At 42.7% G+C, this 27,801-nt stretch overlaps 4 protein-coding genes across 4 annotated transcripts; all 4 read right to left on the reverse strand.

The window, feature by feature from the left end:
- Positions 1-128: 128 nt before the first annotated feature.
- Positions 129-4,412, reverse strand: mrps26 (mitochondrial ribosomal protein S26). Its single transcript, XM_080783639.1, has 4 exons — positions 4,097-4,412; positions 1,168-1,314; positions 726-849; positions 129-560 (listed from the first exon to the last, which is right to left on the reverse strand). Exons 1-4 carry the CDS (start codon positions 4,315-4,317, stop codon positions 429-431), a joined length of 624 nt encoding a protein of 207 aa, XP_080639765.1. The 5' UTR covers positions 4,318-4,412; the 3' UTR covers positions 129-428.
- A 2,321-nt stretch (positions 4,413-6,733) lies between these two features.
- On the reverse strand, positions 6,734-10,275 carry neff2 (neuronal intermediate filament family member 2). The gene is made up of 3 exons (XM_080783596.1): positions 9,086-10,275; positions 8,142-8,266; positions 6,734-7,976 (listed from the first exon to the last, which is right to left on the reverse strand). Exons 1-3 carry the CDS (start codon positions 10,121-10,123, stop codon positions 7,916-7,918), a joined length of 1,224 nt encoding a protein of 407 aa, XP_080639722.1. The 5' UTR covers positions 10,124-10,275; the 3' UTR covers positions 6,734-7,915.
- Positions 10,276-12,630: 2,355 nt separating this feature from the next.
- Positions 12,631-14,117, reverse strand: LOC308329508 (nanos homolog 1-like; the record flags this gene model as incomplete). The annotated part of the gene is made up of 1 exon (XM_080783834.1): positions 12,631-14,117. One exon carries the CDS (start codon positions 14,115-14,117, stop codon positions 13,437-13,439), a length of 681 nt encoding a protein of 226 aa, XP_080639960.1. The 3' UTR covers positions 12,631-13,436.
- An 801-nt stretch (positions 14,118-14,918) lies between these two features.
- Positions 14,919-16,498, reverse strand: LOC308330003 (nanos homolog 1-like). The gene has a single exon (XM_080784598.1). The coding sequence runs from the start codon at positions 16,403-16,405 to the stop codon at positions 15,725-15,727; it is 681 nt and encodes a 226-aa protein (XP_080640724.1). The 5' UTR covers positions 16,406-16,498; the 3' UTR covers positions 14,919-15,724.
- Between the last annotated feature and the right edge of the window lie 11,303 nt (positions 16,499-27,801).

A 27,801-nucleotide genomic window follows, 5' to 3' on the forward strand; every position in this document is an offset into this window, starting at 1 on the left:
TTTCCACAATGTTATTCATCATAAACAAAATGGTGAAACAACGCAAACGTGTAACTACATTAAATCCATCTAATTATCAGTGGATGAGTTCCAGAAGTCTCCTTAGTAAATTGAAATCATCGTCAATAGACACAGAAATACGTATGATTTATTTTACATACCGTTTACGTGACATTAGGAAAGAAACGGGAGAGAGAGAAAAAAAAAGAATGTCCATCTCAAACCTCTCAGAAGACATTTCTGCAGAACAGAATGATGGGCGGGCCACTCTCTCTGACATCACGTTGCTATTCACTATTGTGTGATGGGTGAAATCACACAGAACTACAGAAAACCGTTCAGGACATAGTCTGATGAGGCCTGAACTGAAGCAAGGTTGTCTGTGTTTGTCCATTGTGTCTCTTCTCTTTGAAGACATACACAATTTCTCATTTCAGTACTGTCTGTTTGACAACTCTGCCCTCTTTGTCGATGGCAAAATTATAATTCTTCGGATTGTCCAGGGCCTTTTCGATGTGCTGATCCAAGTTCTCCAGGGTGATGAAGTTCTTTGCCGCCTCCTGTAATACATTTTAAAAGGTTGTACCATGGACAGATCATTAGGTTTGATGTCGACCCCGATTCTTGAGTCCTACACTACCGATTACCGATGTTTGACCAATAAAAATGCTAAATCTTTAAATCAATTTTAAATCAAAGAAACTAAATACAACATGAAAACATACCTGCAACTGTAAGATTTCAGTTTCTTTTGCTTTGATGAAGTCTTGCAAGTCTTGTTCCCTACGAATGGCTGCTTCTTTCTTCTGGAGATCTTCTGCCTCTTTTTCCCTTTGCACCCTCTCTTGTCTAAAACACACAATAAAAACAAGAGTACAGCCAGGGTAGTATGTAATTATTGCAAAATTAGATAATTTGGCTGATATAGATTTGCATTGAATCTGCTAATACATCGAAAACAAAGTTAGCATCATGTTATGCTTTAGCTATTGAAAAATAGCAGATCTACGAGCTCTGCTATTTTTTGAAAAATCAAAGAACCATTGACATAGAAACATAGCTTTTTCAGAAAACTGTCAGGATGTAGAAGACATTTTTAGAATCTGATCTCAGGTCAGAATCGGTTAATGCAGAAACAGCTGTGTAACAGAAAGAACTTCATTTCACCTCAATGCGAGCATGCGCTGGTTCTCTGCGTCGTTGAAGGCCATCAGTGCACGGTGCTCCTCGTCCTCCTGCCTGCCCCGTTCCTCTGCCATGGAGCCCGTCTCCACCTCATATCTCTTTCGAAGCATGTCCTCCTTAAACTCCAGACTGAGAAACACAGTATTGTAAGCATGTGGTTCTATCGTTTGCTTTAAATCATACATGCATCTCCAAAATGACCATACAGTAATTATAGTGGATGCAGATTAGCCACAATTTGCAACACTAGATTTTTTTATATGAGATGAATCTAGAGTTGCAATACCATCTAGTGACTGCCGATTCATCCAAATTGCATTTGCGATCTGCTTGTATTAAACGACGTTAAACTCACCGACATTGCAGCTGTAGGGAAAACTTGAATTATCCTTTTTCAAACTGCAAAGCGTTTGTTAAAAGTCCACTGTGGACATGTTATGAGCTACTTTCTGTCAAGAAATTCTGTCCAGACGATTGTGTCATGTTGGAGTTTGGAAGCGCTCGTCGAAGTCACTGAATGGCCCTGGGAAACCACCTGTTTCGAATTTACACATAATGCAGGAGGCAGCAGCACGACCCGTTAATAAAAACGAGTGCTTCCAAACAGGGGGAAGTTGCACCACTCAGTTCACACGGGTGTGATTTTATGAAACAAACACTGCAGTTTGAAAGAGGACAATTCAAGCTTTCCCCACAGCTGAAATGTTGGTGAGTTTAACATCGTTTAATTCAAGCAGATCGACAGTGTTCCGTTCACCTCCACCATCTGTTCTAGAAACGTATGCATGCTTGTTTGTTTGTTTGTTTCATGTATGTTGTATGTATCTGGTATGCATATCAATGCTGTATAGATGTATGTATGGATGCGTGATGCGTCCCAAGACGGGAGTGTCAGTGTACCTATGTTCCCCACCATGGAAAAAAGGTTCTTTGTTCCCCATTTAGAATAAACCTAAAGCAGAAACCTAACCTAGTAGTTTTTTAGCCGCAATTTGCAACTCTAGATTTTTTTTACAATTGGTTGAATCTAGAGTTGCAATAACCTCCATCGACTTCCTATGCATGTTTTTTGGTTTGTGACCTCCTGGTCTTAAATTACGTTAAACTCACCAACATTGCAGCTGTAGTCCAAGCTTGAATTATCCTCTTTCAATCTGGTGTCGCTTGTTTATCATAAAAGTCCCCATAAAAAAAGTTATGAGCTACTTTCTGTCCAAAATATTCCACAACTATTATGATTTTTTCAACGTGCCATAAAACAAGACGTGAGGGGGAGCGCTTGTTTAATAGAATCTTACCTGCGCAGGTAAGACACCCAAAGAAGAGGCCGACACCCTAGGGAGGGAGGGACACTATTAAACAAGCGCTCCCCCTCACGTCTTGTTTTATGGCACGTTGAAAAAATCCAAGATGGCGGCTCTGAATAATAGTTGTGGAATATTTTGGACAGAAAGTAGCTCATAACTTTTTTTATGGGGACTTTTATGATAAACAAGCGACACCAGATTGAAAGAGGATAATTCAAGCTTGGACTACAGCTGCAATGTTGGTGAGTTTAACGTAATTTAAGACCAGGAGGTCACAAACCAAAAAACATGCATAGGAAGTCGATGGAGGTTATTGCAACTCTAGATTCAACCAATTGTAAAAAAATCTAGAGTTGCAAATTGCGGCTAGTAGTTTTTGTAATTCTAGTAAGACTAAAAGTATTTTAGCAAATTAGTCTTAGTGTTACTTTTAGTAGCAAATTCTGATTTAAGCTCAGTCTTTGAACAATCCATTGAACTTTAGGCCTGCCTAGGCTACTTAAACTATCTAGTCTTAGCCAACTAAAAATTAACACTTGCATAAAATAAACTAAAACATAATTGCTCAGACTCTTCATTATTTGTTCTGTACTTATACATACAATTGTATAGTACAAAACACTGAAGTCCTTAAACGAGAAACCTAAACCCTAAGGTAAGTGTAGCCGCAATTTGCAACTCTAGATTTTTTTTACAATTGGTTGAAATCTAGAGTTGCAATAACCTCCATCGACTTCCTATGCATTGTTTTGGTTTTGCATTGGTTTGTGACCTCCTGGTCTTAAATTACGTTAAACTCACCAACATTGCAGCTGTAGTCCAAGCTTGAATTATCCTCTTTCGATCTGGTGTCGCTTGTTTATCATAAAAGTCCCCCGTAAAGATGTTATGAGCTACTTTCTGTCCAAAATATTCCAAGAGTGACAATATCGAGCTGCCATTTTGATTTTTGCAACGTGCCATAAAACAAGATGTGAGGGGGAGTGCTTGTTTAATAGCGTCCCTCCCTCCCTAGGGCGTCGGCCTCTTCTTTGGGTGTCTTACCTGCGCAGGTAAGATTCTATTAAACAAGCGCTCCCCCTCACATCTTGTTTTATGGCACGTTGCAAAAATCAAAATGGCGGCTCGATATTGTCACTCTTGGAATATTTTGGACAGAAAGTAGCTCATAACATCTTTACGGGGGACTTTTATGATAAACAAGCGACACCAGATCGAAAGAGGATAATTCAAGCTTGGACTACAGCTGCAATGTTGGTGAGTTTAACGTAATTTAAGACCAGGAGGTCACAAACCAATGCAAAACCAAAACAATGCATAGGAAGTCGATGGAGGTTATTGCAACTCTAGATTCAGCCAATTGTAAAAAAATCTAGAGTTGCAAATTGCGGCTAAGGTAAGTGGGGAACATATAACCTGGGGAACATAATGGCTGGAATCGGGATATTTGGTCTGGTCCATAGCTCTAATGCCGTTGCATTTAGATGGAACGGCATTAGAAATATGGACCACTAAGAGCTACTAAAAGTGTAGCTTTTAATTCATATTAACGATTTGTACTGTGCCCAATCAAGGCAGCCAGATTGACATCTTGATTCACATACCGCAGAGCCCTCATGATCAAGTCGTACTCCGTGTATCGTTCCCTGATGACCAGCATCTCCACAGGGTCGATGGGTGGAGGATATTTAATGCGTCCTTCTTTTGACTTGGCCTTCGGATCAGTGCGGCTCTTTCTGCCGCGAACCGTCTCCAGCAGCACACTGCACCGGGGTGCGAGGACACGCACCGCGGGGACACTTCTCCCACAAAAAACGTTCAACATGGTTGTTATTTAATAAGCAATGACAAAGAGGCTAACTCACGGTCGTAGTTTGAGTTTGGAATCATGCGATCGCTACACGGTCGCCGCCATATTCGTGCCCTTTGACCGAAGGAAAGGAAATGTTTTTCCTGCAGCGGTGCTTGTTCTAGTTCAGTGATTGTCGCCATCTATCGTTGCAGGAAAGTATTGCATGCGCATAATCCCACTACCGTCTCTCTCCCCCTTTTTCTCTGTCTCACAGTCACTATAGTAAATCAAGCCAAATAACCATGGCTGTGAAGAACCCTGTACAGTACACAATGCAATGCAGTATGCAATGCAAGTATTTGATGGCAGTTGGTCTTGAAGGTTTGTAGCAGCCTGCGTGCGGCCTGCCTGCCTATATCTTGTAAAGAATATTGCTTGGCTGGGTGCTCATGTCACCTCACTAATGTCATGATGAGCCAGTCATATCCATATATGGAAGAGTTTCACATCAGCCTAATGACAGCACTAGATGTCTCCACACAGGCTACATATATGGACCTTCAGATCAACCACACCCAAATATGGAGTTTCTCATGATGACAGCAGTGTTGGCGACCAGCACTGTGGGAGCCATAATGACAATGTGGCAGTCGCATGAACCCTGTGGCATTGCAAACATGGGGAGAGAGTTGGGACAGTCACATTACAGAAAGTAAGATGTCGTTCTGGTAGCAGGTCAATGAGCCGATCCCCTGTAACTGTAAAGCCTAATATAACTGTAAGTCTGTAATAACCATAACAACAAAGGTAACAGGTATGGTCAACAACAAATATCTCTCTTATGATGAAAATTGTCCTCACAATGTCTATTTCTCAAATTCTACCTATACTGGGGACATTAAGTATAGTACACAGACCCCTCGCACGCACGCAGATAACCCAATATCTAACAATTGTTCTCTCTCAGCATATTCTAAAATATAGTAGCCTACACTGGTCTGTAGCGTACATGTATTATAGTGTTCAGTGGGATGTGTGGCTTCAGTTCTCAGAATCAATACAACCTTGCTGAGGCAACACATTACATTTTCAGTCAGCTTGCCAGCAGGAAGGAATTGTGGGATATGGTGCAATGCTGCTCTGTGCCGGTCATCTGACTTTGGGAGCTTGAGATATTTTAGAATGTTTCGGTGTTGAAGATACACTACACAAAATTACAAAATACTTAATTGCCTGCAAACTGACCGGATGCTGATTGGTTTAGCAGAAAATCATGGAATATATAAACATGCCATTTGACATTATAAATCATGTGAAAGGAGGGACATCCGCACACTGCCACTTGCTGGTTCAGAGCATTTTATTGAGCAACGTTTCGGTCTTGCGACCTTCCTCAGGCTTGAAGACCGAAACGTTGCTCAATAAAATGCTCTGAACCAGCAAGTGGCAGTGTGCGGATGTCCCTCCTTTCACATGATTATACTCTCTGTCATCATCGCACCTGCTCCAAATTGCCTGCCAGGTGTGCGGAAGTCTTCTCTCTACATTATAAATCATGAATGGGGGATGCTTAGCCTATTTTGCAAATACTTTAAAGCAATTATAATTTTAGACAGGCTTTTTATTGATCTTGACTGCATAATCATGCATGTTCAATGTTTTTTTTTTAGATTTTGTGTCAGTGTAAGACTGCAGGATTGAATTCAATGCCTCTGACACTGAGGACTAACACACACGAGATTCTAAACATGTAGAAAAGAGTGTGCATAATGATACACATGTATGTATTTCATGTGTTTCAGGGATAGTTTTTGTATTCCCTGTGTGATGATTACATGATTACATGCCTGTGGTTTTAATAGGCAGGTGGTGGAATAAGGGAAGTGGCATATGTATTTCTGTGCACACAACACAATTTGATGCAACCCCCTGTATTACATTCACACATTTACACCAGCATGACTTTAGTGACTTGGGGTTAATTTGTTGTTCTTGTTCACTTAATTGTTTATTATCTTGTAATGTATTTGTGTTTAAATTGTATGTTATGTTTACTGTAATCAGGGTGGAAAAGAGTTTTGTCTCAACTGACTTCTCTGAATAAATAAAGGTTACAGAAAGAAGTTACACCAGAGCTATGTAAAGAGAATGTTGCAACAATCCATTGACTCCACATTTGTTTTTACAGCAATAGCAGATAGTGGAGCAGCAAACAATAGCAGTTCAGTAGAGCAGTTTTGATAATAAGTGATGATAATATATAAGGTGAATTATATATTATCATCACTTCTGAATCAGTAACATTATAAATCATCGAATTTCTTTGTGAATCACATGATGGTCAGGAATTGTGGACGTCTGTTGTCACCACTGTTTCTGTACATCACTCTGACTTGTGCAAGTAATAATGAGTAAACAAAAGGAATAGACTTGAACTTGATTTGCAGTTCAGTTGTGTTTTATTCAGCATGTTGCTGGCTCTTACAGGTACACCAAGCGTAGAGGTGCAGACTTTGTATAGTTTCATATAGCTTTAAAAGCACCAACTCAATCTAAGATAAGCATAAAAACCACAAAAAGCTTCTGCCACCAAACAGGCTAGCTTCAGTTACTGTTGAGTTTAACTGCTTTTAGCTTGTAGGCTGAATGGGCTTACAGAACAGAAAATAAAAGTCTAATGTAGGCTGACAGATAAGTTGCATATTTAAGGATAAACCAGTAACAATTAGTCTTCCTTGGTATGTCCATACCTAGGAGGTGAATCCAATAACAAACTGGTTGATTAGAAATTTAGATGAATGAATAACCAGCCAGAAGACAGAAAGACCAATACAAGATCTCAATTTTAAACAAACTGAACCTTGTGTTGTGTGTGTATGCAAATACCAAGGAAGAAAAATGCAAACATATAACAAAATGGCTTTCTAGTAGAAAGGAAATAAAACATTTAAGGTTACTGGTCTCTTACTATCACAATAGAACCAGCGTTGCAGGGCAATACATAATCAATTGGTAGAGTTCCTGATCAATAATGCTACAGCTTTCTTGCCTAACTGCAAGTTCAGGTAAAGCCCAAGCATCCAGAGACTAAGGGTAATAGTATTCCTTCTTTACAAACACTTGCTTAAATGTTTGCACAATCGGAAGGTTTAGATAGCGTGGAATAGCAAACCCCAGTGCTTGAACGTAATAGGGGAGGAACTCTACCAACAGAAGTATTGTTTTCTGGCATCTTGCTTTATGACTAACGTGGTGCAGCCTCTCTGCAGTCTGCAGGTTTATCAGAGTGTGTAGAAGAAGGGGGACTTCCAGGGAGGACCTCTTGTATAGAACAAGGGCACATCTTCCAGGGAGGACCTCTTGTATAGAACAAGGGCACATCTGTCTTGGGACCAATGAGCTGGTATGAGTCGACGTTTTGTTCAGGTTTGTGTGTGTGTGGGGGGGGGGGGGGGGGGGTTTCTGGAGAGTACCAAGGTACTGTATGGGATGGGATGAGATGAGATGAGGTAAGTTGAGGATGATTGTAAAAAGGGGGAAGAGGGATGAGGAAGGGGCTAATGTCAGATCAAGGACAGAGGGGATGAATTAATTGGGTTGATGCCATAGTTGTGGCGTCAGTTTCGAATGGTTAGTTAAACCCAGGCATAGCAGGATAGGACAAACGGATCTCCTCTCCTTCCAGGAGTTTCCTGTAGAGCGAAGAAAGGTAGAGATCAAGTTTAATGCTGGAGGTCATGGCAGGATAAAATTTGCTGATATGATAGAGGTGAACTATCAACTCATTCATTTCTTTGCTATCAGAAATCTTCTATCCCTCTAAAAAGTATACCAGTACACCGCTTTGTGTGTCTTACCTGTATGCGGCTATTTCAATGTCAAGGGCCATCTTCACATTGAGTAGATCTTGGTACTCTCTCAGGTATCGTGCCATCTCTTGCTTGGCATCACCAATATCCCTTTCCAAATCATGTATTCTTATCTATGAAACAAGAAGCATGATTGTTTATTTTTTAGTTACTGGCAGTTACTGTATCGGTGGTTGGTGTGTAAAATGGCGAGGGTCACTCAGAGCCCTCTGCAACCTTCAAATAGATTTTTGTATTTAAAGTGTTGTTCAAATATATAACTTGAAAAAAAAGCATCATTTACAACATTGCATTTAAATCGTGGTAAAATTAAAGGCTGGAATGAAAACTGACAGGCATGTACTCCTTCATTTTTGTAGCTGTGTCATTGTCAATTGAGTGCGTGTGTGTGTGTGTGTGTGTGTGTGTGTGTGTGTGCGCGTGCGTGCGTGGTGTTGGGTATTATGCATGTCATGTCACAGCAGAAAAGGCACCTTGGCTAATGCCTCCACTTGATAACCACAATGACATGCACTATCTCACCAGCACATCACTTCCCTCTGAAATACAATCCAAGTTTGAATGTTGTAGCAGTGAAGGGTTTAGTTACATTTATTGTGTGCCTTGAATTCAGTATTCTCATAATTACTGATGTACATTATAGTAGCAGTGCTATTCTGCTCCATCAGGCTGGACCAAAAAACTAATTTCAAGCCACTCCTCGTGTGTGGCAGTAGACTTTGATCTATTCTAATGAGCAACTACTATTTCAAAAGTTTGACATTTTGTTCAATGCCACTTTAAAGGCACAAAAGACCCCAAGCTATAGACCTACTAATTCTCCTGCAGGTACACTGTAAAACCCAGAGTGCATATATATCTCTGACAATGTACTCTGTCAAGGGTTAAATTGACCGTGACACAGTAGAAAAGCTTAGATCTAAACACTACACCTGATATTTTTCCACATCGTTCCCCTGGTTCTCTTCCAGCTCCTCCAGTTGTTTGTGCAGGGAGTCGATGACATTCCGGAGGGTCTCGATCTCTGAGGAGCGGGACTGGAGCTGCCGGCGGTACTCCACTGTCTCCTCACGGATGGCGTGCACTGCCTCGTTGTTCTTGGTGGCCATCTCCGCCACGCTCGCAAACTTGTTCCTGTACCATTCCTCAGCGGACTGCATGTTCTTGTTGGCCAACCTCTCGTACTGGCCCCGGATGTCGCGGAGGGCCGAGGACAGATCCAGGCGGGACACCTCCACTGCATCCACGCTGATGTTAGCCACCTGCACCTGGCCCTGCAGCTCCAGCTGCTCCTCCGCATACACCTTCTTCAAGAATGCGATCTCCTCAGCGAGTGAGACCACATTGGCATCAGCGTCACAGTTGGAGAGCACAGCCCTGGCGGCCTCATCCCTGGCCCTCTGCAGGGCGTCCTCGGCATCCGCTCGCATCCTCGCCTCCTCCTCGTACCTCTCCTTCAGCTGCTCGTACGTGTCGTGCATGTAGTCCCTCTCAGACTCCAGTCGAGCCTTCTCCCCGCTCTCCTGGTCGATTGCGGCCCTCAGGCTCCGTGCCTCCTCCTCGTATACAGATTGGAGCCGGGACGGGTCGTTGTGCCTCCTCCTCAACGCGTCCAGCTCGCCGAGCAGGGCCCGGTTCTGCAGCTCCAGGTGTCTGACCTTCTCTATGTAGGTGGCGAAGCGATCGTTAAGGTCCACCAGCTGCTCCCTCTCCTGACACCGCAGGCCCAGCAACTCCGTGTTCAGGGAGCTGACCTGGGCCATGTCCATCCGCTCCGACCCGTCTGGCAGGAGGCTGAGAGAGGAGGGAGAAGAGGAGGCAAACCTCTGGATATTCCTCTTTGTCGGTGGGGCTCGGGAAGAGGAGAAGACAGATGAAGACATGATGGAGGAGGAGGATTTCCCGCTGGAAGCACGGGAGCCTCTGTAGCCGTCCCAGGGACGCCGGTAGATGTAGGAATCGTAGCTCATGATGGAAGTTTTTTTCTTCTTTTACCGTTGATGGATTTCTTTGGGGTTGGTTTAAGGAAATGAAGTGAATGTTTTTTTGTTTCAGAAGTTTTTTTTTAGTTTTTTTTAAGTCCCCCTTGTTCTGCACACCATCGGTGAGGGTGAGCGGGCGTTTTTACACTGCACCAGCTCAGTGATGCTGCAGAACCTTGCCTTTTATAGAGTCAGGATGCATCCCTCCCCTCCTCCTCCCTTCCCCTCCTCTCCTCCTATAGCCTGAAACAGCCTATCTACAAGTTCACAACTCATTGCGGATACGTCACGCTTGAGCTTGTAGATTGTCTATTTTCAGCATGCAACACCGCCATACGACGGAGTATAAGCCAAGCCTTTTCCAGCCATCCAAGAGAGCAGCATCAGTGCTGTCAGCATGTGCTAAGCCAATAGAACACACTGCTGCAGTGTAGTGAGGAATGGTTAGTTTTCAGACAAACTGTCCAACATAGCCAGCATAGTGCATGCAGTAGGGCAAAGAAAAAAGAATGAAATCAAATTGATGGGGAAAACATCAACAAATAACTATTACAATTGATGTACATGTCTAAGAGCTACAATCCACTACGTTTGGATGTGGAATAGTCGAATAAGCCGTGATTTATATAATTTTCACCATGCCCATGTAGTAAGGAAAAAAAGCCAAAGGTGGTGACAGTTGACTTGAAACAAGGTATTTTTCACAACCTAATGAGATAAATTGATGAAGGATGCAAGGAAAAGAGAGAGGTAGCAATATACTGTATCTACTGTATCTACTACATTTAATAAAAAATAAATAGTGCGTGGTCTCCAAGACACGGTTCATATTTTAAACAAGCTATATGAAGTAACGCATCATGTTGAGTTGACAATAATATAAGGTTTTGTTTTAAGGTTTTGATAAAGACGGGTTGTGCAGACTATTTCTTTCTGACCCAGATACATGCTGGTGTGCCAGTTATTTTATCTTTACAGTAAAAGTGTTCATTTATCCATTTGTAACTGTAATTAATTGGACCCTTACAGGTCCACACTCTTGTGTTTTTCCCCCTATACTGTAGGCCTATGTACATTATTTCCACCTTTGAGGACCTAATTTTGCTATACCAAGGGAAGTTCTTAACTGTAACTTCCCTTGGTATAGATCTGCATGCCTACTGTGCACTACTTGTTTCTATTTAAATCACAAATTGATGAGTCACAGATGTTCTTCTTCAGCTGCCCCAGCTGCCCAGTGAGTGGGAGACACTCATGGGCATTGTAACAGACACTCACCCTGAACCCCAAATGTTTTCATCTTGAGACCCAAAAGAGAAATGTTGGTGTGTCCCCAGAACCCAAACACAAACCAAATACATTATTTATTAATCATTGAAGTCCTATTTCAATTACGGTAAGTAAGATTTGAATTTCTCATTTCTGAGAAGAAAGAAAAAGGGGAGAAAAATAAAATACTAATACTCAACCCCTATTCTGGGGGGTGAACATTCAGTGAAAATAGCAGATATGTGGTGAGAGGCCTAGTATAGACGCCTGTAGGACTATACTAAGTTTAAAGTAGGCTATATAAGGTTTAAGAAGTTAACTATGAAAAAATACAGAAATACAAGTAGAAATAGGCCTGCATGCAAAATTGAACTGCATCAAAATAGCTATAGGCCTACAAGTGTAAAAGTAGGCTACTCAAAAATAATAATAATAATTTATTAAAGTAGGCTACTTCACAATCATATTATTGGATTGTAATGATACATTAAATGTATTCGTGTGAATAGCTACTCCACTCACAAGGACTGTAAGACGAAGTACAAATCAGGCTCCGCTCAACCCAGGTGAATACAATATCGGTCAAAGAACCCGCATTGAGTAGCAGTGGTAGCCTACATTACATTTACATTGTCATGAAGAGATGTGAGCACAGGGTGGCGCCATTGTATCACACCAGAATTGACATTCAATTTCCACGTGAAATAGTTCGGTCTTCGGTGTCAAGTTCAACAATGCCTCGTCATCTACTTGTAACCTATATCGGCATACCTGGATAGAATGTGTAGGGAAGGCTACATTAAAATGCCACTGCTAGAAGTAGCATAGCATATTGTTTGGGTGACTCCGATATCCAAGATGTTTTGTCCTATTAAATACAAGTAAAGTAGACCTACAAATTGTAGGCTTTGTTTATTTAGAGACTATAGGCTAAATGTATTTTCAAATGATAGGCCTACAGTACATAGAAATATATTTCAGAAAACAATTAGGCCTACTATGACAAATTAATGATTATACGACTTTGGTATGTCAGGTTTTTCACAGCAGCTAAAACCCCTTTATTAGGCCTACATAATTGCAGAATAGCCTATTAGGCTATTGGCTACACTATATGGCGACATGAAAATGTATACATGTTGAGAATCAACTGGTTTTATTTAGGTAGGCAACTGTGTTATTGAAGTATTTACGGTAAATACAAATTCAGAACATTCTCTGCCAGTATTAATAGTCTGGAGGACCCATTTAAAAAAGCAAGGCCAACCATCTTTCACAATCTTTTACATTCAGATGAAATCTGTACAGTTCTGTAAAATACTATTGTGAAGGAAAAGACACTGACTGAACATATACATCCAACATACAAACAATACAGAAATTACTTTTAAGCTAAGCTTCAATACAAAAATGAACTCCTTTGGTAGAAAACATTTGTCTCAGAAAAAAATGTGGTGAAATCTTGCATGGCCTATCAAACTTATAGTGTGTCAAAGCCAATGAACTATGGGACAAACATTCATTTCATATTGGGAATGCATATTCATTCGCGTTGGCATTAATGCATCTCACAAACCATGCAGTCATAATATACTGACATGCACAGCCTGGCCTGTTTTAAACTGAACGCCACAACGTTTGATTACAGTATGAAAGTCGCTATCATTCAACATGTCGATCTAAATAGCCTACAGTACTTTGGTTCATTCATAAAGAAATGGAACAGCATTTGTGATCATCGAGTTCTTAACAGTGTGCTATGCCATGGGGAATCCTGTTGCACGCAGAGCGTCCAAGTGTAATGTGCCAATAAGAAGAGATACATAAAATATTAGACAATTAAAATAAACTAGTGAAACGTACAAAAATCAACGCATTAAAATGCTATGTTCATAACATCTTTAAGACTCTTCTCTAGACTTGTCATGTGCATGAATTGGGGCAAAATTACTGCGAAATACAACAATAAGTAGCCTAATTTCAGAGAGTGCAGTCTAAAATCAAGTAAAAAAAACGTAATAAATGTCGTTGCTTAGAATATTTTCATCCTTTTGCCAATCGCACTAGCCCTCTTCACCACTCGCTGACTGGGCTGCTCCTTTGAAAGAGGGCAGTACTTGATCGTGTGCGCGTTGTCTCCGTTGGCACTGCAGAGAGGGCATGTGTATGCCCGTAGAATGGGGCACAAGACTCTGCCATCCACTGTCTTTAAAATGTGAGAACCGTACACCTCTTCTGGCGCCCCGTTATTCCGACAGAACACACATATCTTCGGCTCTGGCTTACTCCTCTGAGTCTGTTTGCGCCTTCTGTCCATGGCGAGCATGTCGAGCCCCGCGAAGCTCCCTCCGTAGGCAGCGGTGTCCCTGTCTGTCAGCCGTGCGTCACTGGAAAGGTGCTCAAACGGCCTGAGAAGCGACAGCCGTTCCTTCAGATCGAAGATGGACATCGGGGGAGAGTTTGGAGGCGCGCAGCAGCAGTCCAAGTGTCCATCGCTGTCCCCACCGTGCCCAATTACGCATGAGCAGATCGGAGAATCGTCCAAGCCAAGAGTCGCTTTGAGGGACTCCGTTATGGAGTTGGGACTGAGCGATGAGTTGCTGATCTTGTTTTTAGCGACAAGGGTCGATAGACCGAGGTAATCGTTCCAAAAATTGAACGTGTAATCATATGGAGAGCGCGCTTCTAAGTACCCGTGATCTAAATAATCCATTCTTCCACACAGGACAGGCTAATGTACACAAAAGGGAATTGGTGTTGGATTGTAATGATACATTAAATGTATTCGTGTGAATAGCTACTCCACTCACAAGGACTGTAAGACGAAGTACAAATCAGGCTCCGCTCAACCCAGGTGAATACAATATCGGTCAAAGAACCCGCATTGAGTAGCAGTGGTAGCCTACATTACATTTACATTGTCATGAAGAGATGTGAGCACAGGGTGGCGCCATTGTATCACACCAGAATTGACATTCAATTTCCACGTGAAATAGTTCGGTCTTCGGTGTCAAGTTCAACAATGCCTCGTCATCTACTTGTAACCTATATCGGCATACCTGGATAGAATGTGTAGGGAAGGCTACATTAAAATGCCACTGCTAGAAGTAGCATAGCATATTGTTTGGGTGACTCCGATATCCAAGATGTTTTGTCCTATTAAATACAAGTAAAGTAGACCTACAAATTGTAGGCTTTGTTTATTTAGAGACTATAGGCTAAATGTATTTTCAAATGATAGGCCTACAGTACATAGAAATATATTTCAGAAAACAATTAGGCCTACTATGACAAATTAATGATTATACGACTTTGGTATGTCAGGTTTTTCACAGCAGCTAAAACCCCTTTATTAGGCCTACATAATTGCAGAATAGCCTATTAGGCTATTGGCTACACTATATGGCGACATGAAAATGTATACATGTTGAGAATCAACTGGTTTTATTTAGGTAGGCAACTGTGTTATTGAAGTATTTACGGTAAATACAAATTCAGAACATTCTCTGCCAGTATTAATAGTCTGGAGGACCCATTTAAAAAAGCAAGGCCAACCATCTTTCACAATCTTTTACATTCAGATGAAATCTGTACAGTTCTGTAAAATACTATTGTGAAGGAAAAGACACTGACTGAACATATACATCCAACATACAAACAATACAGAAATTACTTTTAAGCTAAGCTTCAATACAAAAATGAACTCCTTTGGTAGAAAACATTTGTCTCAGAAAAAAATGTGGTGAAATCTTGCATGGCCTATCAAACTTATAGTGTGTCAAAGCCAATGAACTATGGGACAAACATTCATTTCATATTGGGAATGCATATTCATTCGCGTTGGCATTAATGCATCTCACAAACCATGCAGTCATAATATACTGACATGCACAGCCTGGCCTGTTTTAAACTGAACGCCACAACGTTTGATTACAGTATGAAAGTCGCTATCATTCAACATGTCGATCTAAATAGCCTACAGTACTTTGGTTCATTCATAAAGAAATGGAACAGCATTTGTGATCATCGAGTTCTTAACAGTGTGCTATGCCATGGGGAATCCTGTTGCACGCAGAGCGTCCAAGTGTAATGTGCCAATAAGAAGAGATACATAAAATATTAGACAATTAAAATAAACTAGTGAAACGTACAAAAATCAACGCATTAAAATGCTATGTTCATAACATCTTTAAGACTCTTCTCTAGACTTGTCATGTGCATGAATTGGGGCAAAATTACTGCGAAATACAACAATAAGTAGCCTAATTTCAGAGAGTGCAGTCTAAAATCAAGTAAAAAAAACGTAATAAATGTCGTTGCTTAGAATATTTTCATCCTTTTGCCAATCGCACTAGCCCTCTTCACCACTCGCTGACTGGGCTGCTCCTTTGAAAGAGGGCAGTACTTGATCGTGTGCGCGTTGTCTCCGTTGGCACTGCAGAGAGGGCATGTGTATGCCCGTAGAATGGGGCACAAGACTCTGCCATCCACTGTCTTTAAAATGTGAGAACCGTACACCTCTTCTGGCGCCCCGTTATTCCGACAGAACACACATATCTTCGGCTCTGGCTTACTCCTCTGAGTCTGTTTGCGCCTTCTGTCCATGGCGAGCATGTCGAGCCCCGCGAAGCTCCCTCCGTAGGCAGCGGTGTCCCTGTCTGTCAGCCGTGCGTCACTGGAAAGGTGCTCAAACGGCCTGAGAAGCGACAGCCGTTCCTTCAGATCGAAGATGGACATCGGGGGAGAGTTTGGAGGCGCGCAGCAGCAGTCCAAGTGTCCATCGCTGTCCCCACCGTGCCCAATTACGCATGAGCAGATCGGAGAATCGTCCAAGCCAAGAGTCGCTTTGAGGGACTCCGTTATGGAGTTGGGACTGAGCGATGAGTTGCTGATCTTGTTTTTAGCGACAAGGGTCGATAGACCGAGGTAATCGTTCCAAAAATTGAACGTGTAATCATATGGAGAGCGCGCTTCTAAGTACCCGTGATCTAAATAATCCATTCTTCCACACAGGACAGGCTAATGTACACAAAAGGGAATTGGTGTTTTGCACAATGTGGATTTGCAGCATGGGTAAGAAAGCGATGCTCTCTGTCCAGTGTGCAGAGCGCTCAACAGAATGGGCTGAGAGTGGTTCCTAGAATAAAAAGGCAGTGGGCGGGGCTTGGTTCCAGTTGATTATCCAGTGAGAGATCCATCCATCCAGTGCAGGCAGGGCATTATTGAAGCAGGGGAAATTATTTTTGCCTCTCCAAAAAAGACATCTCTATGATGGAAGGACTAAGGAGCGTTTTGATGTTTACAGCGGAATGACACTCTGCACGAGTCTGCAGACTATGAGATTTCTATCTGATGCTTCTTGAAGTTTTTGTTTTGTTGTTTTTCCAGTGTTTTTTCAATGGAAGGTGTGTTTTTTGTTTTGTTTTTTATGTTGAAGGCATCACTTTTCTACATTAATAGACCTATAGCGAGCCGTTTGGCATAGACATGACACGTCCTCTTTGCACCTGTTCTCAGTCCCTCAGGGCTTTGTGCTCAGAACCAGCCTGTCCTCCGTTCCATTGTCTCCACTCCACAGCGAGACGTTTAACTTCATTAATATGCATTAAAACGGAGTGTGCCTGTGTCGTGTGTGTGTGTGTGTGTGTGTGCGCACGCGCGCGTGTGTGTGGGTGTATACATGTGTAAGTCAAGGCCCAATAAAACTGAAACACGCGTGTGTGCGTGCGACTGCGTGCGTGAGAGTTCATGTGTGAGCGAGAGAAAGATAGGCTATTAGGCCTGGGCCTGGTACAAGTACAACAATAACATGACATTACTATAATATTATTACCAACAAGAAGAGTTACTGTAATAAATACTATTCATTGACATATAATCCCAGCAGACATTATTCTATAGGCCTAGTTACATACAGTATACAGCATACAGTACATGCCTTGGTGCTTTGTAAGTAATCTTGTAAGTATCTGCATTAGAAATATTATGAAATGAGATTAATAATACTAGGCCTGTAGCTTGAAGCAACAATTGTAATGTAGGGGCCTCCGTTGAAACACTGCAGGATTTGTTTACCATATGATTCATTATTAATACACGTCCAATTTATTTATATAATTTACCGGTAAGTGTACTGAAGCTATCCGATAGCTAAAATAAAAGGTTATTTACATTCTGTAATGTGCATAACTATTATGTATGTATGTTTGTTTGCTTTATAATTATAATTTTGTAAACATGAAGTCAAACGTGTCTTTATGAAACAAACATGATGCATTAGAGCTAAAAATGTTGTTTCCATATCTACATAGAATCTGCCTATAAATGTGCATTCTATACATTTCAATGGATAGTCTGAATTGGACATCCAAACAGAGCTATAAGTTATAAGAGTTGCTGGTGATATAGTAAAGATAGTAAAGTCAACAAAGCATGAATAAAAGCATAGGGGGACAGTATCTTGTGTATGAGAATATATTATCACCAGAACACACCACATGGCCATTTTCAAGGTCACCTCTGGCTTTGCATGCACAAAGGAAATCATGAAAGAGCATTTAAAAGATGAATGGCTGCTATATCACAATAGATAAATTGCACATGGGGCAATATGACATGTGGCTCCTTGGTAACTGCTTTGCATCTATTGATCTCATACAATATATCTTTCACTAGCAAAATAAATTCAACTATGGACATTGAAAATTAAAAAGATAATTTTAGGCATTTAGCAAGTACCCTTATCTAGAGCAGGGGTAAGCAACCTTAGGCACGTGTGCCAACATTGGCACAGGGTATAGACAAATCCACAGAGGGGTGCCCTGGGCGCGGCCATTACTGAGGTGTAATCCATGGAGTAGGTGCTCCGTAGGCCAGGTGTGGCTAATCAGTGCTGCTGTGCTTAATGGTACACCTCAGTAATGGCCGCACCCAGGCAACCCTCTGTGGATTTGTCTAAAGGATGATCACTGGCACACATGTGAGAGGTTTTTTCTTTACAAATAATAATAATAAAAATAAACTCTGACTGGGGAGGGAGTCTGGGAGGTGGGTGTAACTGAATATTGATATGGCAGTAATTGCACACTGACTATCAAGAAAAGAAAAGCATGGCACTTTATGTCAAAAAGGTTTTCGACCACTGATCTAGATTGTCAAGATTTGTATGCTGGAAATAGCAGATCCACAAGCACACAACACCTTGCCCTGCAAAGTGCTGTGAGCTTGTAGATCAGATGTTTTGGCCAATAGGCAACTAAATACTTACCCAATTGGTAATAGTGTGGGTCAAGGAGGCTACAACACAAAATAAATAACAAACTTCATCCTGCATCTTCATAATGTTACAACTATGTTTTTCCCTTGGCCTAATTGCACAGCAGCTCAGGCTGAGATCATTGAGATGGTCAGACAATGCTCTCTCCATTCATCATTGTCAAGTTCAATGGGAAATTAACAAATCCCTTAATTAAAAGACCGCCACACTACGTGTGTGTGTGTGTGTGTGTGTGTGTGTGTGTGTGGCAGCACGTGCCAGCTGTGCTATCTACAACAGCTTGGCAGAACAAGAACAACCCAACATATCCACAACAACCCTTGCCCCCCCCCCCCCCCCCCCCCCCAGCAAAGACCGCTGCCATCTCCATTGCTGCATTAATTGCATAAACTGCATAATGTGGCTGGTCGGAGGAGCCCCGCCTGTTCATTCTGGATCACTGCTCCCCCCAGACACAGAGCTGGAGGGGGTGTGGGTGGTGTCAGTTGGGGGTTTGATCCCCGACCTCCAGCCATGCTCTCCTGGGAGTAGGACTGCATCCCTAACGGTCACTCCATCTGTACTATCCTCTCTTCCAACCCCCAGCCCACCTCCAACACTGCATATACAGGCGCATACGCATATATATGGACATACACATTATTTATTCAATCATTCACATGGTCACGAAAGACACATACACCCACCCACGCACGCACGCACGCATGCACACACGCGCACACACACGCACACACACACACACACACACACACACACACACACACACACACACACACACACAACCTGAACCCCACCCCCATGCACCAAGAGTCAACCCAGACACGTGTCATTGTCACCAGTACCAGTGAAGAATGCTAAACAATCCAAGGTCAAGCTGAAATTAAGGGGTGTCTGTTGGGCCTGTCAAGAGCTCTGTCATAACCACACTGCCCTGAATGCCATCCGCAATTACCTCTCTGGAAAGCCTGCAACCAGCCTCTCTCAGATGTGCGGCACGCACGCATGCATGCACACACGCACGCACGCACGCACACTTGAACAACCCCATGATTAGCTCCAAGTGTGCCCTCCAGCAGACTATTCATAGTCAGTTCTATGACCACATTGCTCGGTGAAAATCAGTTACTTTTGGTAAGCCACAAGGCCATACAATGAAGTATGAATTATGAACATCACAAGCCCCCTTGAATGTAAGAAAACAACCTTGTACCAAGGCTTCAGACTGTCTTTGTGGCGCCTATTTTCTTGTGCCAACCTGCATGCTTAGTCTTTCAGCTTGAATCAACTGGTATGTTGATATATCCTACATAAAATAAACCGGCATCTTGTACAATATTTCGGTGGTAATATGAATTTTCAATACGTCACGATCCACAATGTTATGCGATCAGTATCAGTCCTGAGTTCGTGGTGGTGTCAGTGGTATAAATTGTCATTCACAGAAAATTACAGAATATTGACTTTTAAATACTTGCTTGAGATTGTCTACACTTTCTGGATTCAGTTCGATGTAACAAACCTCACCCACTGGGACTCTGGCAGAAGTAAAACTCTAAACAATTTGCAGATCTATTGGGCCGCTGGAAACGTAAAGTAAATATGAATAGAAGTGTTATGGTGTGTGTGTGTGTGTGTGTGTGTGTGTGTGTGTGTGTGTGTGTGTGCGCGCGCGCGTGCGTGCGTGTGTGTGTGTGTGTGTGTGTGTGTGTCTGACAGGGCACAGAACAGAATTGATGGTCACAGTGAGGTGGCGAGAAGAGGAGTTCAGGGAGGAGGAGAATGATCTTAAAGCACACCGGTCTGAAACTTGTTTAACGTCCCCAAGATCTGAGGGGGATTAGAGCAGGATGCGGTCAAAGGCTTCAGAGTGTATTGGTACAATGAGGCAGAGGGGATTAAAGGGGAATGGGGGCGGGACTCTATGAGCCCCTGCAATGCCCTTCATCTCTGGGGGTCCGCACCAAGAGCAGCCTTTTGTTGGGTTAACTAACGGCACTTCCCATGAGTGGAGTGAACGGACCAATCCCTTTTTAATGATGCAGGGAAAATTCCTTTGGCCCCGATTACCACTGAGCTTCCGAGGAGGGCCATTGTCCCACACAACATGTTCAGTTTTTAAAATGTGCACCTAGGCAAGTGGATAACAGGAGTTTTGGCAGGTCTCCTCAAGCATTATTGCTCACAGGACACAGCAATAATAATAATCAGAAATGTGATGTGATGTGCATACTGTCCACCACCATGGAGACTAGGGGTTCGAATCCTCCTTGGTGGCCATTGGCCAGGCGTTCCAACAACCACAACTGGCCATGTTTGCAGGTGACGGCACTGTATTACCGACCCTTATGGTTTGGTCCGGGCGCCTGTTCAACAGGGTGCGAAACTGACATAGCGTGTTCCTCCAAAGGCGCTACGGCGCCCTCCAGGTGAAACTATACTCACTGTCAGGTGAAAAGAAGCACTTCATGCGTGTTGGAGGAGAGGAGACACATGGTTGTCTACATCTTCCCCAAGACCAACTGTAGGGGTTATCAGTGACAGAGAGTGCAGAATTGGCAAAGGAAAAGCAATTATGTGTATACATCTATTGACGGTTACACACGTCAAAATATAGCGTATCAATATTTGTTGATAATCATATAATGACTCATATCTCTTCTTCCAGGTCCCACTGTGTGAGGTCCTTCTATACTGTCCTCATAGCATGTGTCAGCAATGCATGTAGCAAATTCAAACACGTTATGTCTCTTTTTGCACCATCTAATGATGGTGCAAAAAGAGACATAACGTGACAAAGTCCTCCACATTTATTGTACCCATCAAGCATTTCAATTGTACTTTGCTTTCTCTTCTCTCATGTGGGTTTGTGCTTTTCGTCTGGACTTGGTGTAATTCTACCACTGAGCAGAGGCTCTCTGAAGCAGATGTGAGTACCTCGTCTCATATTAGCTCATGCCTGGCTGTCTCCTGTGATCTTTCAGCTGTGCAGCTGCCATGCTCAACATTCTCTCATCTCGCACTCGCCGCTCGTACATGTACTCAGGAACTGAATTAAAAAGAAACTGTACGCTGGGCAACTGTTAAAACATGCTTTGATGAGTTTTCTACTCACCACGGGAATAATATGCCGTCATGAGAGCATGAGCATTCTCAGTTTGTACTAGAGAGATTAAAGAGATAAAAATGTATCCATTTTCTAATAAAAAATAATTTAAGAGCCCACTGTCAGTTGTTAACCAAATGGACCTGTCTTAAGGCCCACACATACTCCAGTGTAAGTTGATAAGCTACTCCCCTTTTCGGTGGTTAGTAAAAACAGAGCCATGTGTTATCGCTTATCGCTTATCACTGACACCGCGGCATAACATCATGTTGTAGTTTCCCCAACCACCGCGGTATCACCTAAAAACTGGAGTATGCGTCGCCGTCGCCCTTTAAGCGAACATTTGATGGAATAACGTGTTGTAATGCGTCAATGTTTAGGACAATGTTTGTGTTTATACACACCCTCAAAGCTGGACATAGGAGGGGCATGGCGCCCCTCATAATAGATCAGTGGGGTCTGGGGATCCCCAGGTCAAGGGTCTGAGTGCGGTCCCCAGCTAAATTTGTTAATATAGCATCAAAATCAGTTTAACCCTATTTTATACTTTGCATAATGGATATCCAGCTACAGACAATAAGCCACACACTCAAAAAACACGACCCAGGTAGGATGCGTAAATGACATCAGATCTATACTGATGACAGCAGGGATCCCCAAACATGGGCGTTGGACATGGACAAACAGATACAGAGATCTCAATATATCGGAATAAAAGGGACAGACAGACAGACAGGTACAGTCGGTACTCTGACACTATGAGACATATCGGTCGGATCGGCGGTGTGAGAACCCTAGATGTGTATGTGTATGCACGATATGATGAACAGATCATATCATATTAATATGTTTATTAATAATAATATATCTGACCAAGGCCTGCACTCAAGACTGTATATGCAACCGCCCGCATGCACGCACTCACACACACGTGCACACGCACACATACAAGCGCACGTGCACACACACAAAAGGCAGAGCCAGTGGACCCATGTGCAAGTGGGGACAGGCTTGGCGGTATAATGGTCGATACCTCTCAGAACACACAGGACCACAGATGGGTCTTCCTCCTCTCGGCACAGCAGAGTCAAAGGCTGCACGGAGCCTGGGCTCTGGCCAGATGGGCCACCCCAGAGAGAGACAGAGAGAGGCGCTCAGGCTGTCACAGGCCCTCGGAGGATGATCTGATTACCATTGGCCAAGACGAGGAGTCTAGGCCAATGGTGATACTGTAAGTGTGTGGGTGCACGCGAACGCGCATACACACTCGCTCTTTCACACGCACGCACGCACTCTCTCTCTCTCTCTCTCGCTTTCTCTCACACACACACACACACACACACACACACACACACACACACACACACACATACACACACACACACACACAGTGTCGAGAGAGTCCACATTATCATGCCTGAGAGTCTCTAGCCTGAGATTCCACTGCTGGCTCAGGGAAAAAAGGCAACTCAATTAGATTTTTCCTTGTGTTGCTTTCTTTCACCTGTGTGCATGAATGTGAAGCTGTGTGTGTGTGTGTGTGTGTGTGTGTGTGTGTGTGTGTGCGTGTGTGTGTTTTGCTCACACACGTGCGTGCATGTGTGTGGAAACCTGGATACTTAAGCCTTAAAAAGTGTTCTTCTGGAGATACAAGTTTTTGTCTAATGAGCAGTGCATTCCTGAAATTCTGGAGCACCACGGGTATCAGCAGTAATGTTGTTTGCTGGTCAGAGGAGCTGCCCATATTGCTATCTGCTTTCACTTATAATGGGTGAACTCCAGGTCCAGGTCATTCACAGCTATGTTCAGTTTTCATTAGCATCTGTTGTTATACATACCATTTATGTATAGCCCTATGTATTTCTATTTGTCAGAGACAAACATTAGAAAACCGTTACTTGTAATTAGTTGGAATTTACAATTAAATAATGTTTCTGCAGAAGTATACATTTAATGACAGCAGTCATAGTAATGTGGCTTTCTGCTTAACAACAGTATTGTTATATTTTGACACTGTATATTTTACATTGTGCCTTTTTGTTATCTGAGTTCGGTTCCCTTGTTTCTTTCTCTATTAATTAAGAGTTATTTTAACCCTACAAAACCTTTGGCGCTTCAAGTACAAAAACGAATTCCACCCACTGTAAACCTGTAATGTGACAATAAAGTTGATTGGGCTGGGCTTCAGTCTGTAACTCAGCTAAATGCCACACATTCCACAAAGATTAAAGATGGAGTGCCGTGATCCAGTTTTACGTGTGTTTGATATGTGTTTATAAGTTGACAGTACTTCAATAGACCCCTTGGTGTGGTTGTTATGTGCAATGTCTTCCCTTTGTATTTAGGTTTCTTTCTGGAGGCTGAAATCTTGACAGTCAAACGTGCCAATGAAAAAAACAGTGATAAAGTACTCCATCTTTAAGGATTTCCATTGCTATCATGGCATACTATTCAGGTAAACTGAAGCGTCTACCAAGGTCAAGGTCATTCTATTTTGACACTTTGATTTGGGGCCACAAGGCTGCTTCTCATTATCAAGCAAATCTTCATTTGAAATTCACACAACTCAGGGTTGATTGACAGCATGGGTGGGCGATGAGGGGGCTGCAATATTCATAAGAGCAGGAGTTTAAAGATGACTGGATAGTTTTCCCTATACCGCACATTGATTTCCACATTTGGGTGATTACGTTTATTATTTAGCCCAAGGCTACATTAGCATGTGATTATGTCTGGTGTCCTATGGAGAGGAGGCACATTTCTCTGTGAGAACAAAAGAAGGGGGGGGTCCCTCGATCACCTGAGTCCTCCCAAGCGTTCAAAGCCACACAGCGTAATTCCCTCTCCTGCATTTCTATATCTTTCCCGTTCCTTTCTATCCGTTCGCAAACATTCTCCCAGACTCTTTTGTTTGCCAAGGTCGGTTACCATGGCTACCAACGGCGCGCTTTATGAGCACCTCATCCCTCATCTAAATATCCCTAGTTATCTATGGTAATTGCATGCACACACTATTATCGGGCTTAATGAAATACACTCCATTGTCTATGATTATGGAGAGAATGCTTTATTTCTCAGCGGTCCTGTGCGCTAGGATGTTCCAGGGCCATGATAACAAATGTTCCGTGAAGCTGTGAGCACATTTCAGGCTCCATTCTGGTGCGAAGCCATGGACAATAAAAGCAACAATGCCCTGCATGTCTATCTGTGAATGGCTATAGGCACATCTACAGCTAAATGTGAACCAGTGACAGTTTGATTGCACTAATTGGCCTCTCTCTCTTTCTGTGTGCATGTGCGTGCTGCGAGCGTGCACAAGCTTTCTCATAGATGATGGAAAATGCAGCAGCTACCAGCAAAGCTCCACATAAAGAAAGACTATAGGCTAGCACAAACGAAACACCACTACATGAAACTCAATATGCCAATGGAATCACATCACATCTCTTTTCTTCATCACAGCCTGTATCAAACAAATGAACATGGTCAATGACCTACACTGCTGTTTCCTCGTAGATAACTTCCCACCCCTGTGATATTCCCCACTGTCATCAAAATCGTAGTTGCAACAATGAGCTGTAATAAAACGGGTATAGAAAGGTGACTTTCTCTCTGATAGGGGCCTATCACCCCCCCATTCTTTCCCTTCTCAGCGTAAAGATGAAAATATCTATTGAATGCGTATACTTTGTATATGAGTGTGTCTGTGTGCTGTGTGTGGAGGTAGAAGCTATACTTGTGTATTTCAAATCAGTCAGTCAGGGGGTAATATCTGCAGATTGGGTGTTTAAGTCACTCTGCATTTCATGAGCCAGGTCCTGTCACTAACAGTTATCTCGTCGCTGCCCTCAGAGGAGTTGTCTAGGTGAAATGATTCGCCCAAAGTCTTGAATAATGCATGAAATTACGTAATGCAAATGGTGGCTTTTATTCCCCCTCTGTCTATTCGCAGGCGCTGGGCCCAGGCAGGGCACTGTATTATAGCAGTGGAGAAGAAACAGTGGGATTCCCCAGAGTATGAAGTAACCACGGCAGAGGGAAAAGGTCAGTGATAAACCTCACACGCTGCTTTATAAAGTACAAGTGAGCGCTGAGTTATTGCAGCACGGTGAAATTACTGCTCTGAGCAGCCCTGCAATTCACAAGGGCTATGATGGGAGGCTTATTGTGTGAAGGCAGTGAAATATTCATTAAGCAAGTGCCTGGCTGTTGTTTTTTTCCACACACTGCCCCTCCTGCAGATATCAAGCAGAGAAAAAAGAAAATGCAATGATAATGAAAAGAACACAGGCATTTCTGTTAGACCATGAGATGTCACCGACCACCAAATGGCACTAGACTGTTGTGGAGTCTGCTTCGATTAGATGAGCCTTATTCCAACCTGTGTGTGTGGTGGGCAGTCCAGGACCAGAACTGAATGGCATTAATTGCCCCCTAAGATGACGGGTAGATGAAAGGGGAAGTAACGGGTTTCCATGGGACGTGGAGGCTAGCTAAGGCGAGGCTGAGGACGGCTGGCAGGTCTCACAAACTTCAAAAGGAGATAAAGGGCCTCGAGACAAAGGATTCTCTTTTTTTTCGCTTAATCTCTAGAGTTTTTTTTGTGTGTGCCAACCTCCTTGCCTTTGTCCACTTTGTGTAACGTATTAACACCAGTGGATTAAATTGGTGTTGCGGAAATCGTTGTTTGTATTTTTCTTCCAGCCAACTGCCCCGCCATTGTTTGCTCAACCTTGTCCATAATCGATTGCTCTCTAACAATACGAACAGAGATGTTTATCTCGCCTTGTGGAAACAAGAGGAAAACGAATACATTTGGTGGCATTTGTTCAGGGAAAGAGCGGCAGAATATGTTTTTGTCTTGGTGTCCTTTAGTCCCATAACCATTTTTAGAATATGGGGGACAAAGGGGTATTATGGAGCACTAGCATTTACAAACATATTTGAGAACAATCTCAGGAAAGAAAAAGTGTATTGTGCAAAGATAGAGCTTCTACACCTATCTGTAGTTGTGTATATTGCAAGAAGAGAAGAAACAAGATTGGGTTAAAACCCCAGTATAAGGCTGGACTTTAATATCATAGTTTATGTCCCTCAAACATATTTCTAATGGTTTGAGCCTAAATCACCACTCTGATATACCGTAACCAGTTCATATAATTTCTGTCTGGCTTCTAAAGCAGTTTTAGCTGCAGTACCACAATGACCTGATGTGGCTGGAGTCACTATTTAGCCAGTTTGTATTTTTGGTTATCCTTGTATTTCAGTCCATATGATATTAAACAAAGAGGAAATGAAAATATGGAACTGAAGAGGCCAGAGGGAGGGATTATACAAAGTAGGGCGATACATATGACATCTCTGGTACCACCAAATCAGTTGGCCGATCATCTGCTATTCTTTCTATAAAAAATACAGGTGTGCCTAGATTGTGACGATTGTGACTTCTGGTGTGCTTTGGGGACAAAACGTTTGAAAACCACTGGCATAGACGATGAACACCTACATCTCCAGCAGAATAGTTTGATATTCATAATCACATAATCACCAGTGAAGCTTTCACTCTATGTTCCCTAGAGACCTCAGCCTCTCTCTCCTGTCTATCCACACACAGCGCAGAGGCCCCAGATTCCTGCCATTCTCCAGTGAAGGCACGGTCTCTTGCTCTCCAAGGCAGCCGCTCAGCCGGCCCTCCATCTGCCCATGAATAGGACCAGTCACATTTCTGATAGCATTTAATGAAAAATCCATCCGGGCTTCAGGGAGGACAAGGAGGAGGAAGAGGGAGAGAGGGCAGTGGGTGGATGGTGGTGGAGGGGAGGGGGGTGTTTCTCAGGAGCACTCAACAAAGAATGCCTTTCACTGGACTGGAAAGGCTAGATTGGTTCCTCTCCGTTCCCTTCTCTCTTTCTCTCTCTCCTCTCTCTCGCTGTCTCTCATCTGGTCTTGTTTTTTTTTAATTCAACATCAAAATGTAGCAGATGACTGGGTAAGAAACCCTCAGAGATTTTCAAAAGT

The sequence above is a fragment of the Protomyctophum bolini genome, assembly GCF_963924005.1.
Source record: "Protomyctophum bolini genome assembly, chromosome: 15".
In the NCBI taxonomy this organism is placed as follows: Eukaryota; Metazoa; Chordata; class Actinopteri; order Myctophiformes; family Myctophidae; genus Protomyctophum; species Protomyctophum bolini.

Excerpts from the sequence above, each read along its gene's own strand:
- mrps26 (XM_080783639.1), bottom strand. The coding sequence starts at position 4,317 with ATGTTGAACGTTTTTTGTGGGAGAAGTGTCCCCGCGGTGCGTGTCCTC. Across the intron at positions 1,315-4,096 it reads TTGATCATGAGGGCTCTGCG|TCTGGAGTTTAAGGAGGACA; the intron begins GTATGTGAATCA and ends TGTGTTTCTCAG. Across the intron at positions 850-1,167 it reads CAGCGCATGCTCGCATTGAG|ACAAGAGAGGGTGCAAAGGG; the intron begins GTGAAATGAAGT and ends TGTGTGTTTTAG.
- neff2 (XM_080783596.1), bottom strand. The coding sequence starts at position 10,123 with ATGAGCTACGATTCCTACATCTACCGGCGTCCCTGGGACGGCTACAGA. Across the intron at positions 8,267-9,085 it reads ACGATGTGGAAAAATATCAG|ATAAGAATACATGATTTGGA; the intron begins GTGTAGTGTTTA and ends CTTGTTTCATAG. Across the intron at positions 7,977-8,141 it reads ATTGAAATAGCCGCATACAG|GAAACTCCTGGAAGGAGAGG; the intron begins GTAAGACACACA and ends TTCGCTCTACAG.
- LOC308330003 (XM_080784598.1), bottom strand. The coding sequence starts at position 16,405 with ATGGATTATTTAGATCACGGGTACTTAGAAGCGCGCTCTCCATATGAT.